This window comes from Schistocerca piceifrons, unplaced genomic scaffold, assembly GCF_021461385.2.
Source record: "Schistocerca piceifrons isolate TAMUIC-IGC-003096 unplaced genomic scaffold, iqSchPice1.1 HiC_scaffold_798, whole genome shotgun sequence".
In the NCBI taxonomy this organism is placed as follows: Eukaryota; Metazoa; Arthropoda; class Insecta; order Orthoptera; family Acrididae; genus Schistocerca; species Schistocerca piceifrons.
This window is the reverse complement of record NW_025729056.1, coordinates 28586-44153: the sequence shown is the minus strand read 5'-3', so window position 1 is coordinate 44153 and position 15568 is coordinate 28586. Positions and strand designations below refer to the sequence as shown.

The 15568-nt window shown below is 38.4% G+C and overlaps 1 protein-coding gene across 2 annotated transcripts in view; it reads right to left on the bottom strand.

Annotated features, from left to right (window-relative positions):
• LOC124770362 (protein unc-80 homolog) overlaps positions 1–15568 on the bottom strand; it is a 94557-nt gene that overhangs the window by 67830 nt on the left and 11159 nt on the right. For both annotated transcript variants that reach the window (XM_047249195.1, XM_047249196.1), the window contains exons 2-3: positions 11211–11376; positions 10859–11062 (exon numbers count right to left, since the gene is read on the bottom strand). In XM_047249195.1, the coding sequence (XP_047105151.1) occupies positions 10859–11062; positions 11211–11376 (370 nt within the window). The remainder of the gene's footprint in view (positions 1–10858; positions 11063–11210; positions 11377–15568) is intronic.

The following is a 15568-nucleotide window of genomic DNA, read 5'->3' as shown; positions in this document are numbered from 1 at the left end:
CCGGGATGATTGGGTATGTGAATTTTAGGAAGAAGGTAGAAGGTAGGGGTGTGGGGTGTTGGTAGGGTCAGGAGGTTGATGGAGTCAGGTGAAAGGTTTTGTAGGGGGCCTAAGGTTCTGAGGATTCCTTGAAGCTCCGCCTGGACATCAGGAATGGGATTACCTTGGCAAACTTTGTATGTGGTGTTGTCTGAAAGCTGACGCAGTCCCTCAGCCACATACTCCCGACGATCAAGTACCACGGTCGTGGAACCCTTGTCCGCCGGAAGAATGACGATGGACCGGTCAGCCTTCAGATTACGGATAGCCTGGGCTTCAGCAGTGGTGATGTTGGGAGTAGGATTAAGGTTTTTCAAGAAGGATTGAGAGGCAATCCTGGAAGTCAGAAATTCCTGGAAGGTTTGGAGAGGGTGATTTTGAGGAAGAGGAGGTGGGTCCCGCTGTGACGGAGGACGGAACTGTTTGCCAACCCAAAGTTTGGTACAGATTTATTGATGACATCTTCATGATCTGGACTCACAGTGAAGAAGAACTCCAGAATTTCCTCTCCAACCTCAACTCCTTTGGTTCCATTAGATTCACCTGGTCCTACTCCAAATCCCATGCCACTTTCCTTGATGTTGACCTCCACCTGTCCAATGGCTAGCTTCGCACGTCCGTCCACATCAAACCCACCAACAAGCAACAGTACTTCCATTACGACAGCTGCCACCCATTCCACATCAAATGGTCCCTTCCCTACAGCCTAGGTCTTCGCGGCAAACGAATCTGCTCCAGTCCAGAATCCCTGAAGCATTACACCAACAACCTGACAACAGCTTTCGCATCCCGCAACTACCCTCCCGACCTGGTACAGAAGCAAATAACCAGAGCCACTTCCTCATCCTCTCAAACCCAGAACCTCCCACAGAAGAACCACAAATGTGCCCCACTTGTGACAGGATACTTTCCGGGACGATCAGATTTTGAATGTGGCTCTCCAGCAGGGATACGACTTCCTCAAATCCTGCCCTGAAATGAGATCCATCCTTCACGAAATCCTCCCCACTCCACCAAGAGTGTCTTTCCGCCGTCATCTCTCTAACTGTAGGCATGAGTATGCCTCAGTTGATTCACATAGTACCTAATCTCATTCCTGTAAATATTTGTATTTGTTATTTCAAGTTCATTTTGTCAACTTTGCACTTTTAATGAGTCACTGCAACATAGAGGCAGCAATTCACTATTTACATAACATTATAATACAGTAGGCTGCCAATGTACAGCTTATTTGCTATCTTATGATACTCTTATTTAAAACAAGTTCTTTACTATTACAGTATATTGGTTTTGTATGACGTTTTATTATTTTCATGTAACTTATCTCATTTTATAGCCACACTTATGTACATTCTTGCACTCAGAACCAGGTCATAATAAAACATATACAGTAATTACAGTGGAAGTTTGATTTTTACATTCTCCAAATTTATATTTGTCATGATTCTATACCATAAATTCATAGACCCTGTGAAAAACCTTGAGATCAATGGTAAAAATTCCCTGATTTTAATTTCTACCTAGTAAGGTTTACCTCAATTCTAAGTTCTTACTTGAAATCTTGCTTGAATTCATCCTGTTTGCTTCCTTTTGACTTTTGATGTGGCTGAATGAGTTATAAGTGGCACAGACAGATGGTTTGCATCATGGTTGGTGGTGGAGTTAAGGGAATATTTTAGGTCATTGTGGAGAGGAGAGATGTGAGAAGGGAAATGCTCATGTAATTCACAATCAGTGTCACCACTGCAACTTGCAACATATAACTTCACCACACAATTATGATACAACTACTGCTAGGTTGCAACAGTAATGGAAAAACAAGGCAGTTGACACAAAGTGTTCTGGACTGAGCAAATATGTGATGAAGGGTCCCAGCCACTATCTCTTCTTGTGCCACTTATGACTCAGTCTCATCTTTTTGCATGTATTTCTGGTGTACTGTATTCAGCAACATTATCAATGATAAACCTTTTAAATTCAAACACTGAGTCTCAATGATTATGCTGCTCATAAATGAGGAAACTTCACCCATTTCCAGCTAGTGAATTCCTGTTGACTAGTGACTTGCTAAGTCCCCCAACAGCCAATGCAGCCACCACGCCACACTAAGACATGTAAAATGAGCTTGCATGCTGGATGTGTGCAGAGGGGAGTGGCCCTTCTGAAATGGGAGTGCAGGTAGGGGTGAAAGCATTTTGTGAAGTGCAGAAAATATGCTTTTCATGCAGATGATGTGCTATGAGAGATGTCACACAGTAACAGAACAAGGGTTTTCTGGCAGCACATTTTAAAGACTTTTGTGTTCAAATCTGACATGGTACAACTGCAACAACTACAAACACGACATGTCTATACTTGGCACCACAAAGACCACACACTGTAGATCATAAAGATTGGCAGCAGTGATACAGGGCATGAAGCAAAACTGTAGCATCTGAGCTTTGTTTTAAATTTACATTTTACACAGTGTACAGAAATTCACTGAGCCAACTTCTAATAAGCTTGTAATGTCAATTGTGGAAGTAAACTCATTTTTTCACATATCTGTTTCTCTCATCAGGCCGAAAATAACACTTTAATGGTGGTGAGCATATGAAGTGTGGCTCCTAAGAAAAGCATTAAACAAAAACAGCAATGCTAACAAAGTATGCCATTAAGCAAATGTCTGCATTTATGCTTATATTTAACCACTTAGCTAATGTGACATTTTTGGTTTAATTCAAAATGTTCATAAATTTTTGCTTTTTTCTGGGTGAGCACAATGGATGATCTCTCAAAAACGCGTGTTTTGAACATATAATCTGAGGTCATAGCATGTCGTAAAACAGCTCAATTACCTTGTACCCAGATATCAATTTCAACTGTTTGATGAGTTCTTACATTCTGTTACATATCTGTGATTTTTTAAGAACTGATGAAATTCATACCACAATTTATTGTATAAACATTGAATTGTACATTTAATTTCCTACACTTAGACACTCACACACTTGTTTATGACATGTGATATATGAGTAGACGTCAGTATGTCACTCATTGTAGTAATTACTTCTTGACTGCTGGAGTAATTAATTAAGCCTCATTAATAAATAGTCAACGACTAACAAACAAATTTTCCATGCTGCATTTCCTGAATATTTCATTTTTTATATTCTTTTAATCCTAATGACATGTCTTCATTTCATTTTGAATATAAAAAGTTTTAATTTTGGTGGAGATGTATAAGGATACAGTACCCTTGCATGTTTGAATGTAATAAAATTGCTGATGCCAACAATGCTTAGTAGCAGGCTTGGCAAAGAGAGAGTAGTTTGCGTCTGACTTTGGTGAGCTAATGGTGAGCTCAAACAAAAGACTGTTGCATGATTGATTCAGTGGCACACAGTATTAGCAACAAATATGCACTTTTGAAGTGTCTGCAAGTGAGTAGAATGCATGCATATATAAATAGTGTTTCATTTTCACTTAACTGTATGTTCTTAATTTATCAGTAGAAATTCTTGCAACGTACAGGGTGAAGCAAAATTCATGCATTCAGGCTTCGCAGCATGACTCCTCAAATGCCAGGGATAAACAAATGTCTCTCACAAAATTTTGACTGGCAAGTACATCCGGCAGAAAAGGATGTTAATGAGTGGCAATATGACAACACTGTCAGCACATATATTAGTCATGATGTACAGTTGGTGCAGTAGATAGAGTTTTGGGGTAGCATGCAGGAGGTCGATAGTTCGATTCTGGGTTGAGGCATATGTTTTTTATTTGGTAAATGTAGTCCAGATGGTATGGTATATGGCATCTTAATCATCAACAGCAATTGCAGTGGGTCTCTAGAAAACATTGGCACTTACATACTACAATCGTAGAAATGGAAGATTGATCAGCTTTGAAAGAAGCTCTTTCCAGGTTGTGGGTGGGAATTTATTTGCAACACTTCATCTACTAGATGCGAAATCCGTTTTCTTTGTAACCTCCTCCAATGGTCCCATAGATTAGTACCAATTATTATTTCTGCCTTGTTACCAGTACAACTAGTAATGTGATTTGCAAATAAAGTCCAAATTCGGTTACTCTTTGTAAGTGTTATCACAATGGTCCCACTAATTATGCACTTCAACATTGAGTCTGGTAACCACACGCTGTTTAGTACATATCTCAATGCATTATTATTATTATTTCTTTCTTGTCTCAGACATTATGTCTGGTTAAAAATGGAAGGTGATGCGGACCTTGATCAAGCGTGACTTCCTTTTAACTGTACGGTATATGTTACATTGCATTTAGGAACTTTCGGGTAATTGAACAAGTGTCAATAATGACAGATTTCTGTAGTTGTATATATAAGTTTGGATGTAGCTGTATTGCATTGATGTACTGGTGGATATTGTGTGGTATGACTCCTGTAGTTGATAGTATAATTGGTATAATGTCAACTTTATCCTGATGCCACATGTCCTTGACTTCCTCAGCCAGTTGGATGTATTTTTCAAATTTTTCTCCTGTTTTCTTTTGTATATTTGTTGTATTGGGTATGGATATTTCGATTAGTTGTGTTAATTTCTTCTTTTTATTGGTGTGTATGATGTCAGGTTTGTTATGTGGTGTTGTTTTATCTGTTATAATGGTTCTGTTCCAGTATAATTTGTATTCATCGTTCTCCAGTACATTTTGTGGTGCATAGTTGTATGTGGGAACATGTTGTTTTATAAGTTTATGTTGTAAGGCAAGCTGTTGATGTATTATTTTTGCTGCATTGTCATGTCTTCTGGGGTATTCTGTATTTGCTAGTATTGTACATCCACTTGTGATGTGATCTATCGTTTCTATTTGTTGTTTGCAAAGTCTGCATTTATCTGTTGTGGTATTGGGATCTTTAATAATATGCTTGCTGTAATATCTGGTGTTTATTGTTTGATCCTGTACTGCAATCATGAATCCTTCCGTCTCACTGTATATATTGCCTTTTCTTAGCCATGTGTTGGATGCGTCTTGATCGATGTGTGGTTGTGTTAGATGATACGGGTGCTTGCCATGTAGTGTTTTCTTTTTCCAATTTACTTTCTTCGTATCTGTTGATGTTATGTGATCTAAAGGGTTGTAGAAGTGGTTATGAAATTGCAGTGGTGTAGCCGATGTATTTATATGAGTGATTGCTTTGTGTATTTTGCTAGTTTCTGCTCGTTCTATAAAGAATTTTCTTAAATTGTGTACCTGTCCATAATATAGGTTTTTTATGTCGATAAATCTCCTTCCTCCTTCCTTTCTGCTTAATGTGAATCTTTCAGTTGCTGAATGTATGTGATGTATTCTATATTTGTGGCATTGTGATCGTGTAAGTGTATTGAGTGCTTTTAGGTCTGTGTTACTCCATTTCACTACTCCAAATGAGTAGGTCAGTATTGGTATAGCATAAGTATTTATAGCTTTTGTCTTGTTTCTTGCTGTCAATTCTGTTTTCAGTATTTTTGTTAGTCTTTGTCTATATTTTTCTTTTAGTTCTTCTTTAATATTTGTATTATCTATTCCTATTTTTTGTCTGTATCCTAGATATTTATAGGCATCTGTTTTTTCCATCGCTTCTATGCAGTCGCTGTGGTTATCCAATATGTAATCTTCTTGTTTAGTGTGTTTTCCCTTGACTATGCTATTTTTCTTACATTTGTCTGTTCCAAAAGCCATATTTATATCATTGCTGAATACTTCTGTTATCTTTAGTAATTGGTTGAGCTGTTGATTTGTTGCTGCCAGTAGTTTTAGATCATCCATGTATAGCAGATGTGTGATTTTGTGTGGGTATGTTCCAGTAATATTGTATCCATAATTTGTATTATTTAGCATGTTAGATAGTGGGTTCAGAGCAAGGCAGAACCAGAAAGGACTTAATGAGTCTCCTTGGTATATTCCACACTTAATCTGTATTGGCTGTGATGTGATAGTATTTGAATTTGTTTGGATATTAAGTGTGGTTTTCCAATTTTCCATTACTATGTTTAGGAACTGTATCAATTTAGGATCTACTTTGTATATTTCCAATATTTGTAGTAACCATGAGTGGGGTACACTATCAAAAGCTTTTTGGTAATCAATGTATGCATAGTGTAGCGACCTTTGTTTAGTTTTAGCTTGATATGTCACCTCTGCGTCTATTATCAGTTGCTCCTTACATCCGCGTGCTCCTTTGCAACAGCCTTTTTGTTCTTCATTTATAATTTTGTTCTGTGTTGTATGTGTCATTAATTTCTGTGTAATGACTGAAGTTAATATTTTGTATATTGTTGGTAGGCATGTTATGGGGCGATATTTAGCTGGGTTTGCTGTGTCTGCTTGAACTTTAGATTTCAGATAAGTTATTCCATGTGTAAGTGTATCAGGGAATGTGTATGGGTCTGCAATATAACTGTTAAATAATTTAGTTAGATGTGAATGTGTTGAGGTGAATTTCTTTAGCCAGAAATTTGCTATTTTATGTTTTCCAGGGGCTTTCCAATTGTGAGTAGAATTAATTGCTTGGGTGACTTCATGTTGCAAAATTATCACTTCAGGCATTTGTGGTATCATCTTGTACGTATCTGTTTCTGCTTGTATCCACCGTGCATGCCTATTATGTTGTACCGGGTTTGACCATATGTTGCTCCAGAAGTGTTCCATGTCTGTTATGTTTGGTGGATTGTCTATTTTAATGTGTGTGTTATCAATTGTCTGGTAAAATTTCTTGAATGTTTGGTTTTGTTTCCTTCTATTTTCGCTTTTTTTGTATCTTCTAAGTCGTTTGGCCAATGCTTGTAATTTCTGCTTCTTTTCATCTAATTGCTCTATCACTTCTTGTTGTGAGATTTTACCCAATGTTTTTCGTTTTTTTCCTGACATTTCATTTCTTATAAATTGTGTTAGCTGTCTGATGTCTTTTCTCAGTTTTTCTATTCTGATCTGTAGCCTGTGTTGCCATGCTGGTTTTGTGGGTTTCTTCTGTGTGTTGGTTGGTTCTGATCTCTGCCTAGTGTGTACATTTAGTGTAGTGAGTGCTCCTATATAAACCAGTAGTTGTAACTCTTCCATAGTTGTGTTTTCATTTATTTTGTTGTGTATGATTGTGTTGATAGTTTTTATTGTTGTTTCGACTTGTGGGTTATTTGGCAGTCTATGCAAGAATGGTCTAATGTCTGTATTTGTGTCTTTGTATTCTATATATGTCAGCTGAAATTTTTCTTCTATATCTAACATGTGTGTTACTTCGTGTTCTATTTGTGCTTGTTCTGGTGGCTGTCTTAAGATTTCATTTTCCTCTGACTGTTTAATTGATGTGTGTTGTTCTTTGTTTGTTTGCTCTGGGATGTTTGAGTCCATTACAGTATTTTCTTCTTCTTCTGATTGCACATTATTTTGTTCCAGTATTTGTTGTACTTGTTGTTTGATGTTTTCTAATTCTGACTGGGGTATCCTGTTATTTTTTATTGTTACATGTATCTGATCAGCTAGTCGTTGTTCTGATAAAAATTTTAATTCTGGGTATCTGGTAATAAATGTTGTGTATAGTTGTGATCTGTATCCAGTTGTGTTGGTTCCTAGGTTTGTTGCTTGGTAATAAGAGAACATGAGGTGTCAATTAACTTCATCTGACTATCTCATCCTCTGTCTTTGTTTTCCTTCTAGGGTGGTTGCAGGAAGCATATCCTGCAAAACACCTCTATTTGGATTTGAATCATTTTCCAGTTGGCTAGCAGTGTCGTTACCATTGTGGGCGGGCATAGGGTTCAAGCGTCGTCCCCGACCATGACGGCGCTTGTCCGAGGCTTCTTTAGTTCTGTCCTGAACCAACTAATCACACTAAAAGGGGGGTTAGCCCTATTAGTGGTTTGTTCTTTTCATCGCCTTTTACGACTGGCAGAACATACCGGAGGCCTATTCTTTTCCCGGGCCTCCACGGGAATTATTATTATTATTATTATTCTATCAATGGGATTGTGAAAACATCACGTCTATTACCATCATGGAAACAGCGTAATTTGAAACTGAACATTTCAGAATTAGCGGTGTCAGGATGAAACATGCAGAACAATATCTGTCAGAGGGGTAATGTGCGTTAGGTGGAACAGCACACAGGACTGACGGTGTGTTTATACTATTTGTGCTGTCCACCAGACAAGGACTAGCTGCGTGAGGAGTAATGCGCCCGTGACGGACTCCAACGTACATGCATACACGTATCGAATTTTCTCATAGCAAACCTCTAAACCAGTGTGGCAGACATATGGGATACACAAATGATGAATATGTGTATAAGCTTGTGGTCCCTGGTGCGTCTGATAACCGGGCTGCTGTTCCCACTCATGAATATGCTGCTAGATATCCTCGTCGATGCCATCCGGATAAAAATGTGTTTCGTCGTCTGGAGCTGCACCTTCGGGAGTCAGGTTCTCTCCTTCCACCATCATGTGACAGAAGTCTTCCACGGACTTGCTGTACTCCAGCTACTGAGGGAGCTATTCTGGAGGTCATATGCCAAGAACCTAAGCGAAGTACACACAGCATAGCAAGGCAGTTGCATGTCTCGCAACACATGGTCAGTAATGTGCTGCATGAGGATGGGCTGCACCCCTATCATTATGCTTTCATGCAACACCTGCATCCTGCAGATCGCCATCAGCAGATGCAATTCTGTGAATGGTTCCAACAACAACAGGAAGCCAATGATGACTTTGTGAACACTGTAATAGGGCCATATGAAGCAGCATTCACTCGTGAGGATGTCTTCAATATGCACAATGCTCCCACCATTGGTGTGAGGTTAACCTGCACGTCGCCCACAATTGTGGATATCCAGTTCGCTTTGGTATCAATTTCTGGGCTGGAATATTGAAAGACAGGTGTTTGGGCCCCTACATGTTGCCTGACCAGATGACTGCATGAAGGTATCATGCATTCCTCTCAAACTATCTGTCTATTACGCTGGAAGATGTTCCACTACATGTTCAGCAGAGGATATGGTTCCAACATGACGGTGCACCTCTATACTCTGAAATTAATGTGAGACAGTATTTGGACAGAACATTTCTAGGGAAATGGCTCAGACTTGGAGGTCCAGTTGTATGGCCAACATGTTCACCTGACATAAATCCCATGGATTTCTTCCTGTGGGGGCACCTGAAGGGGCACGTGTTCTCTACTCTGCTGGTGAATGTAGAACAATTGGTAGTGCATGTTCCTGATGCTCTTGTTACTGTGGATGCAGCTTTGCTGCAAAGGGTCCAGACCTGTATGATCCGGCAGGTTGCACAATGTTTGGACATGCAGGGAGGTCGCTATGAGCATCTGTTGCTCTGAAGACAACGTATTCTGTTGTGAAGGTCATGTGGTCATTAATATGGACATTATTATTATCAATGGTTGCTAATATGTGACACCTGAGCATTCATATTACATGTAGTATAAATGACAAGTAGATGTTGTGTTATTGTACTGTGCTATCATCTTCAGCATCTCAAAACTGACATTGTTTTTGTAGTTATTCTGTCCTATGACAGGTCATTTGTTTCAACAGTATATTTCTTATTTGTCTAACAAGGTATTTGTTACTTCCTGGCAGATTAAAACTGTGTGCCCGACCGAGACTCGAACTCGGGACCTTTGCCTTTCGCGGGCAAGTGCTATACCATCTGAGCTACCAAAGCACGACTCACGCCCAGTACTCACAGCTTTACTTCTGCCAGTATCTCGTCTCCTACCTTCCAAACTTTACAGAAGCTCTCCTGCGAAGAGCACTTGCCCGCGAAAGGCAAAGGTCCCGAGTTCGAGTCTCGGTCGGGCACACAGTTTTAATCTGCCAGAAAGTTTCATATCAGCGCACACTCCGCTGCAGAGTGAAAACCTCATTCTGGAAACATCCCCCAGGCTGTGGCTACGCCATGTCTCCGCAATATCCTTTCTTTCAGTAGTGCTAGTTCTGCAAGGTTCGCAGGAGAGCTTCTGTAAAGTTTGGAAGGTAGGAGATGAGATACTGGCAGAAGTAAAGCTGTGAGCACTGGGCGTGAGTCGTGCTTCGGTAGCTCAGATGGTAGAGCACTTGCCCGCGAAAGGCAAAGGTCCCGAGTTCGATTCTCGGTCGGGCACACAGTTTTAACCTGCCAGGAAGTTTCATATCAGCGCACACTCCGCTGCAGAGTGAAAATCTCATTCAAGGTATTTGTTATTTTGAGTGTTACAAAATCTTTAAATTTAGGATACATGTGACCTAAGAAATGGTGTATATTACAGAACAAAATGTCAAAATGAAATAAGCAAATTAAAAAAAAAAAAAGTGCCTCAATCCAGGATCGAACCCTCGACCTCCTGCATGGTAACCCAAAAGTCTACCCACTGTACCAACTTGAGAGCAATACTTATGTGTGTTGACAGAGACTGTTACTGTACATATGGTTACAGTGTCATCAGATTGCCACTCTTTAACGTCTTTTTTCTGCCGGATGTACTTGCCAGACGAAATGAAAGAGACATTTTTTTTATCTCTCTCATGTGAGGAGTGATGCTGTGAAGCCCGAGTGTGCGAATTTCGCTTCACCCTGTATGTCTACCTTTTGTAACCAGTAAAATTCACCAAATCAGAAAAAGAATAAAATCACTATGTTACAATAATATATTATAATACATATTAATATATATGACATCAGAGTAAAGAATAAGTTCATCCCAATGGAATGAAAAATATTTTGTCTTGTCCATTAATTGAATCAGCTGAGTATTTTCACACTGAAGCTCAGATAACTAAGTAAAGAGCATGTTGCAGCCATTTTGAGAGTAGATAAAAAGTGATGCGTCGAAATACCTCTGTGCTTTTGTGATTGTGGTAAACTGTGGCCACCAGCTGCATCATTGTTGTTTTTATTATTGGATTCTCTGGAACAGCCCAATTCACCAGTTAACAGATCTGCTATTAGAGAAGATCGACCTGGCCTTGAAGTGGTAGTTGCAGGTTCTGGAACTGGAGGGTCAGCTACTGTTGTAGCATGTCTACTTTCCCGTTGATCATCTGCATATATAAAGAATAACTCACTGACATTTCCTGTTAGGTAACAAAAAAATATTTCTATGTCACATGATATAAAATAAAACTGGATGCAAGTGCCACTGCCCATTTCTATAAATCTTTTGAAACCAGTAGTTTCAGGTATATTTACCATACTGATTATCCTCTAACTCTTCCTTTAGTTCTTTCATTTCATGAGCTAAGTCCATCAGCAAAGATCCACGCCCTTTTGGCGTGGGTAAATTTAGTCCACGCAGTTTTTCTCTGATAATGTGTTGCATATGTCTTTCTTGATCTGATGCTGGAGGCTGGTTGACCTGTAAACAATAGCACTGCTATAGAAAATATCACTATTTAAACAGACTACATATACTGACGCTCGACCAGAGATTCCTGGAATATTTTTCTATATCCTCACCATCTTCTTAGGCTTTTCACATTTCTTATAATCATTCTGGTCTGTACAACTGTGACTTCACAATGACAATGATGCTCAACCTTGAGTTTGGTGAAGGATTCTGTTATTGGATGCATTCACTGGAGCCACAAAATCTTCTTAACATCAAAATGGAGGAGGAGCAGAGGGGGTGGACAGGGAAAAGGGGGGGGGGGACTAATTTATGTGGACTGATGTTTAGTGTGATACAAATAGCATCTGTTCAACTACGGTGATTTTGAATATTTTCACCAGCAACAGGGACCCAGAGTAAACTTTATTCCACCTGAAAGAGCTTCTACCAAAATTAAAAATTGCACTTTAGACAGAACCATATTTTTGAAATAACATGCACTGGCATTTTCCATCAAAATTAAAAGGTTTTTAAAATATGAATTTCTGATATAAATATGAGAAGATTAATGGAAAAGTGATGAAAATAACCCCTCTAATGTGATGTCATCACTGCCATAAATTTTGATAATTACAGTTTTGAATCAATAATATGCAGTACTGGAGATTTATGTAAGAATATTATAAAAATGAAAGTTCATTAAAGAACGTAAAGGAAAATCTATTATTTACAATATGCACCAGATTTTTTTTCTAAATCACAATCATGAAGATGGCAAAGAAAAGGAAAGTGCTTGTAATTGTCATGATTATTAGCTAGCAGAATGCATCACGAAAAGCTAATTTTTGGTCAGTCAAGTTTGAGAAAAGAAATAAACAAAATGGTCTAAAGTTGAAATAAATCTATGACAGGGAAGTGTGCTGTTTTCTATACTATTCATCATGGTCATGGAGGAAATTCATACTATTAGCCAGCCGGTGTGGCCGTGCGGTTCTAGGCGCTTCAGTCTGGAACTGCGTGACCACTACGGTCGCAGGTTCGAATGCTGCCTCGGGCATGGATGTGTGTGATGTCCTTAGGTTAGTTAGGTTTAAGTAGTTCTAAGTTCTAGGGGACTGATGACCACAGATATTAAGTCCCATAGTGCTCAGAGCCATTTGAACCATTCGAATCATACTATTAAATGAAATTAAGAAGAGATGCAACTAAAGCCATATTGTTTGCAATTTTGCTGTACTAACATGTTTATTCGTTAATTTTTCTCAGACTAGCTGTCTAAGCACGATGTCATAGGTTTTCTCAATACCAGTAAATGTCATCACCATCTCTTTTTCCAGATTCCCATCTTTTCTCCATTACATGTCTTAATGTAAAGATCATGTCAAATGTTCTTTTCTGAGACTTTATACAAACAACTCTCATTGGGTCAACAGATGTTATATAGTACTGTACTCACAGCATCTTTGTTTTTTAATATATTTTTCCCCCCACACACACACAATAGAAAGAAACATTCCACATGGGAAAACTATATTAAAAAAAATGCTGCGATTTACCAAACGAGAAAGTGCTGGTAGATAGACGCAATAAAAAACACACAAACACACACACAAACTTCAAGCTTTCGCAACCCATGGTTGCTTCATCAGGAAAGAGGGAAGGAGAGTGAAAGACGAAAGGATGTGGGTTTTAAGGGAGAGGGTAAGGAGTCATTCCAATCCCGGGAGCGGAAAGACTTACCTTAGGGGGAAAAAGGGACAGGTATACCCTCGCACACACACACATATCCATCCGCACATATACAGGCCTGTATATGTTGAAAGCTTGAAGTTTGTGTGTGTGTTTTTTATCATGTCTATCTACCAGCACATTCTCGTTTGGTAAGTTGCAACAGTTCACACATTCATAGAATACATGAATAAATTTATACATACTCATTTCTTATTTAGGCCTTATTTGTATAAAGTATTTAAATTTTTTCACATATTTACAAGGCAGACACAAATTCATCAACACTATAGTAGCAATTCTGTAAGAAGTAGTCACTAACTGCAGTTTCGAATTTATGCAAGCCAGTTATTGCCTTAAGTTTCTTAGGTGGATGTTGTACAGTTTTTTCCCCGCTTGCAGGGGTTCTTTTTGTTTTAGTGTTGTATGTGCAAACTGCACATTTATATTTTGTTTACTCCTTGTGTTCTATGAATGGATATTTTGCTTTTTGGAGCAATCTTGCTGTTGTCATCTATGATTTTCCTTATAAACATGATTGTTTCTAAGATGTATAGGCATGGTAATGTAGGAATACGAAGATTTTTAAATGAAGATTTGCATGAAGATTGGGGTGCTGTGTGTTCCATGGCTCTTGTAATTGTTTTTTTGTGCAATGGAACTGCTTTTGCTGGGTGGTGAATTTCTGCGGCAAATTAAATCATATGTCAGAAGTGATTCTGCTTGGGCATAGTACACATTTTTTTGGGTTGCACTGATGTGCATTCAGCAATAATTTTTATACTATAACAAATGGTGTGTGTGGTTCTGCCATCTTACGTCATGTCGGATCCAGACTCCTAGAAATTCAGTGGTATTTAGAGTTTCAAGTCTTCTGCCTAACAATTCTATGGTTGCAGTTAGAGGCTGTTTATTCTGCACTGCATGTAGATGAACAGTGTTTGTTTTCTGTGTGTTTATTATGACACTGTTAATTCTGGACCATTCTGATATATGTGAAGTGCTGTTTTTTCTTTCATTTTGGAGCTCTTCTGGGGTCTTTCCTTCGATAAGAATATTTGTGTCATCAGAATATTTAATGTATGTATAGTTAGGGCTGGATGATTCCAAATCATTTACAAGCAGCAACTATATTGGTCCCAGTACAGAACACTGTAGCACACTGTATTTAAAACAATATTTTTCTGAATGATAGGGAATTAGATTTTAGCCTTCTTTGTACAAGATTTTCATTAACAGTTACCTGTTTTGTAGGTATGAGAGTGGAGGTGTTGGAGGGGATGACTCTAGTGATATGAAATTCTGCATTGCTTTCTGTAGCCTCTGATATCATTCAGTGATAGCAGCAAGGTATATTTTTACAAATATATTTTTTCTAAATACCAGGATACTGCCCACCATCACATAGACTTTTAGCAATTCAAAAAATAATAAGAGCTCTGTACACAATGTGTGTTAGTAGAGTAAATGCCAGTATAGAACAGAAAAAAAGGATTAAAACTGAAATGGGTCCATGACAGGGAATCGTGCTGTTCTCCACATTATTCATCATAACCATGGAGAAAACTGATAAAAATATTCAACAGAAATTAAGAAAAAATTCAACAAAAGCTATGTTTTTTTGCAGATGTCATAGTAATGTCAGGTGAGGAAAAAAACGCAAAGGCAAGTACATGTATGGAACCGTGAGATAGAAAAATCTACAGAGAGTAAACACAGAGAAGAGCAAAACAGTAGTTCTAACTAAGGGATGGACATAAGGAAGGAAGGGTTCAGATGACACTGAATGGAAAATTTTGGAAGTGGTCAAAAGTTTAAAGTGCATAGGAAATGTAATCACAAATGATGGTAAAATAGCCAACGAAATTTGATACAAGAACACAGCAAGCAAGCAGCTTCTATCTGAATGGTTTATTCTGTGGAACAGAGAAATCCCAAAGGAACGTAAAAAAAGTTCTATGTTCAACATATCATGAACCATTTCTAGGATATGAATGTGGTATATGGACTGTAACACAAAAGGATGAGAGACAAATGCAGGTAGCAGAGATGGGAAGATATGAGGGGAGGAAATCCAGAAGCTGTACTTAAACAAAGAGAAGAGTGGTGGAGAGACAGACAAAAATGGAGGTCCATGATTCACAAGCCTATCTGGGAACCTGGAAATGGGTGATAAAGAAGAAGAAGATAAAATTGCGAAATCTTAAGGATAAGGTTCTAGATTTATATTTATAACTCATGTTATAAGACACAATAAAACAAATAGAATTACTTAAAGAAACTGCTGAAAAAGCAGGCTTGCAAATTTCACTTGAAAAGACAGAAATCATTACAAATATCAAAAATCCACCAAAGAAAATAACTACGAAATACGGGAAAATACAGGTATCTAAACATTTTAAATATCTTGGTGAACTAATTCAGCCTGTGGCAAAAGGTCATCCAGCCTGCAGGGCTAGAATACAAAAACTAGAGACAGCAACTCACTACT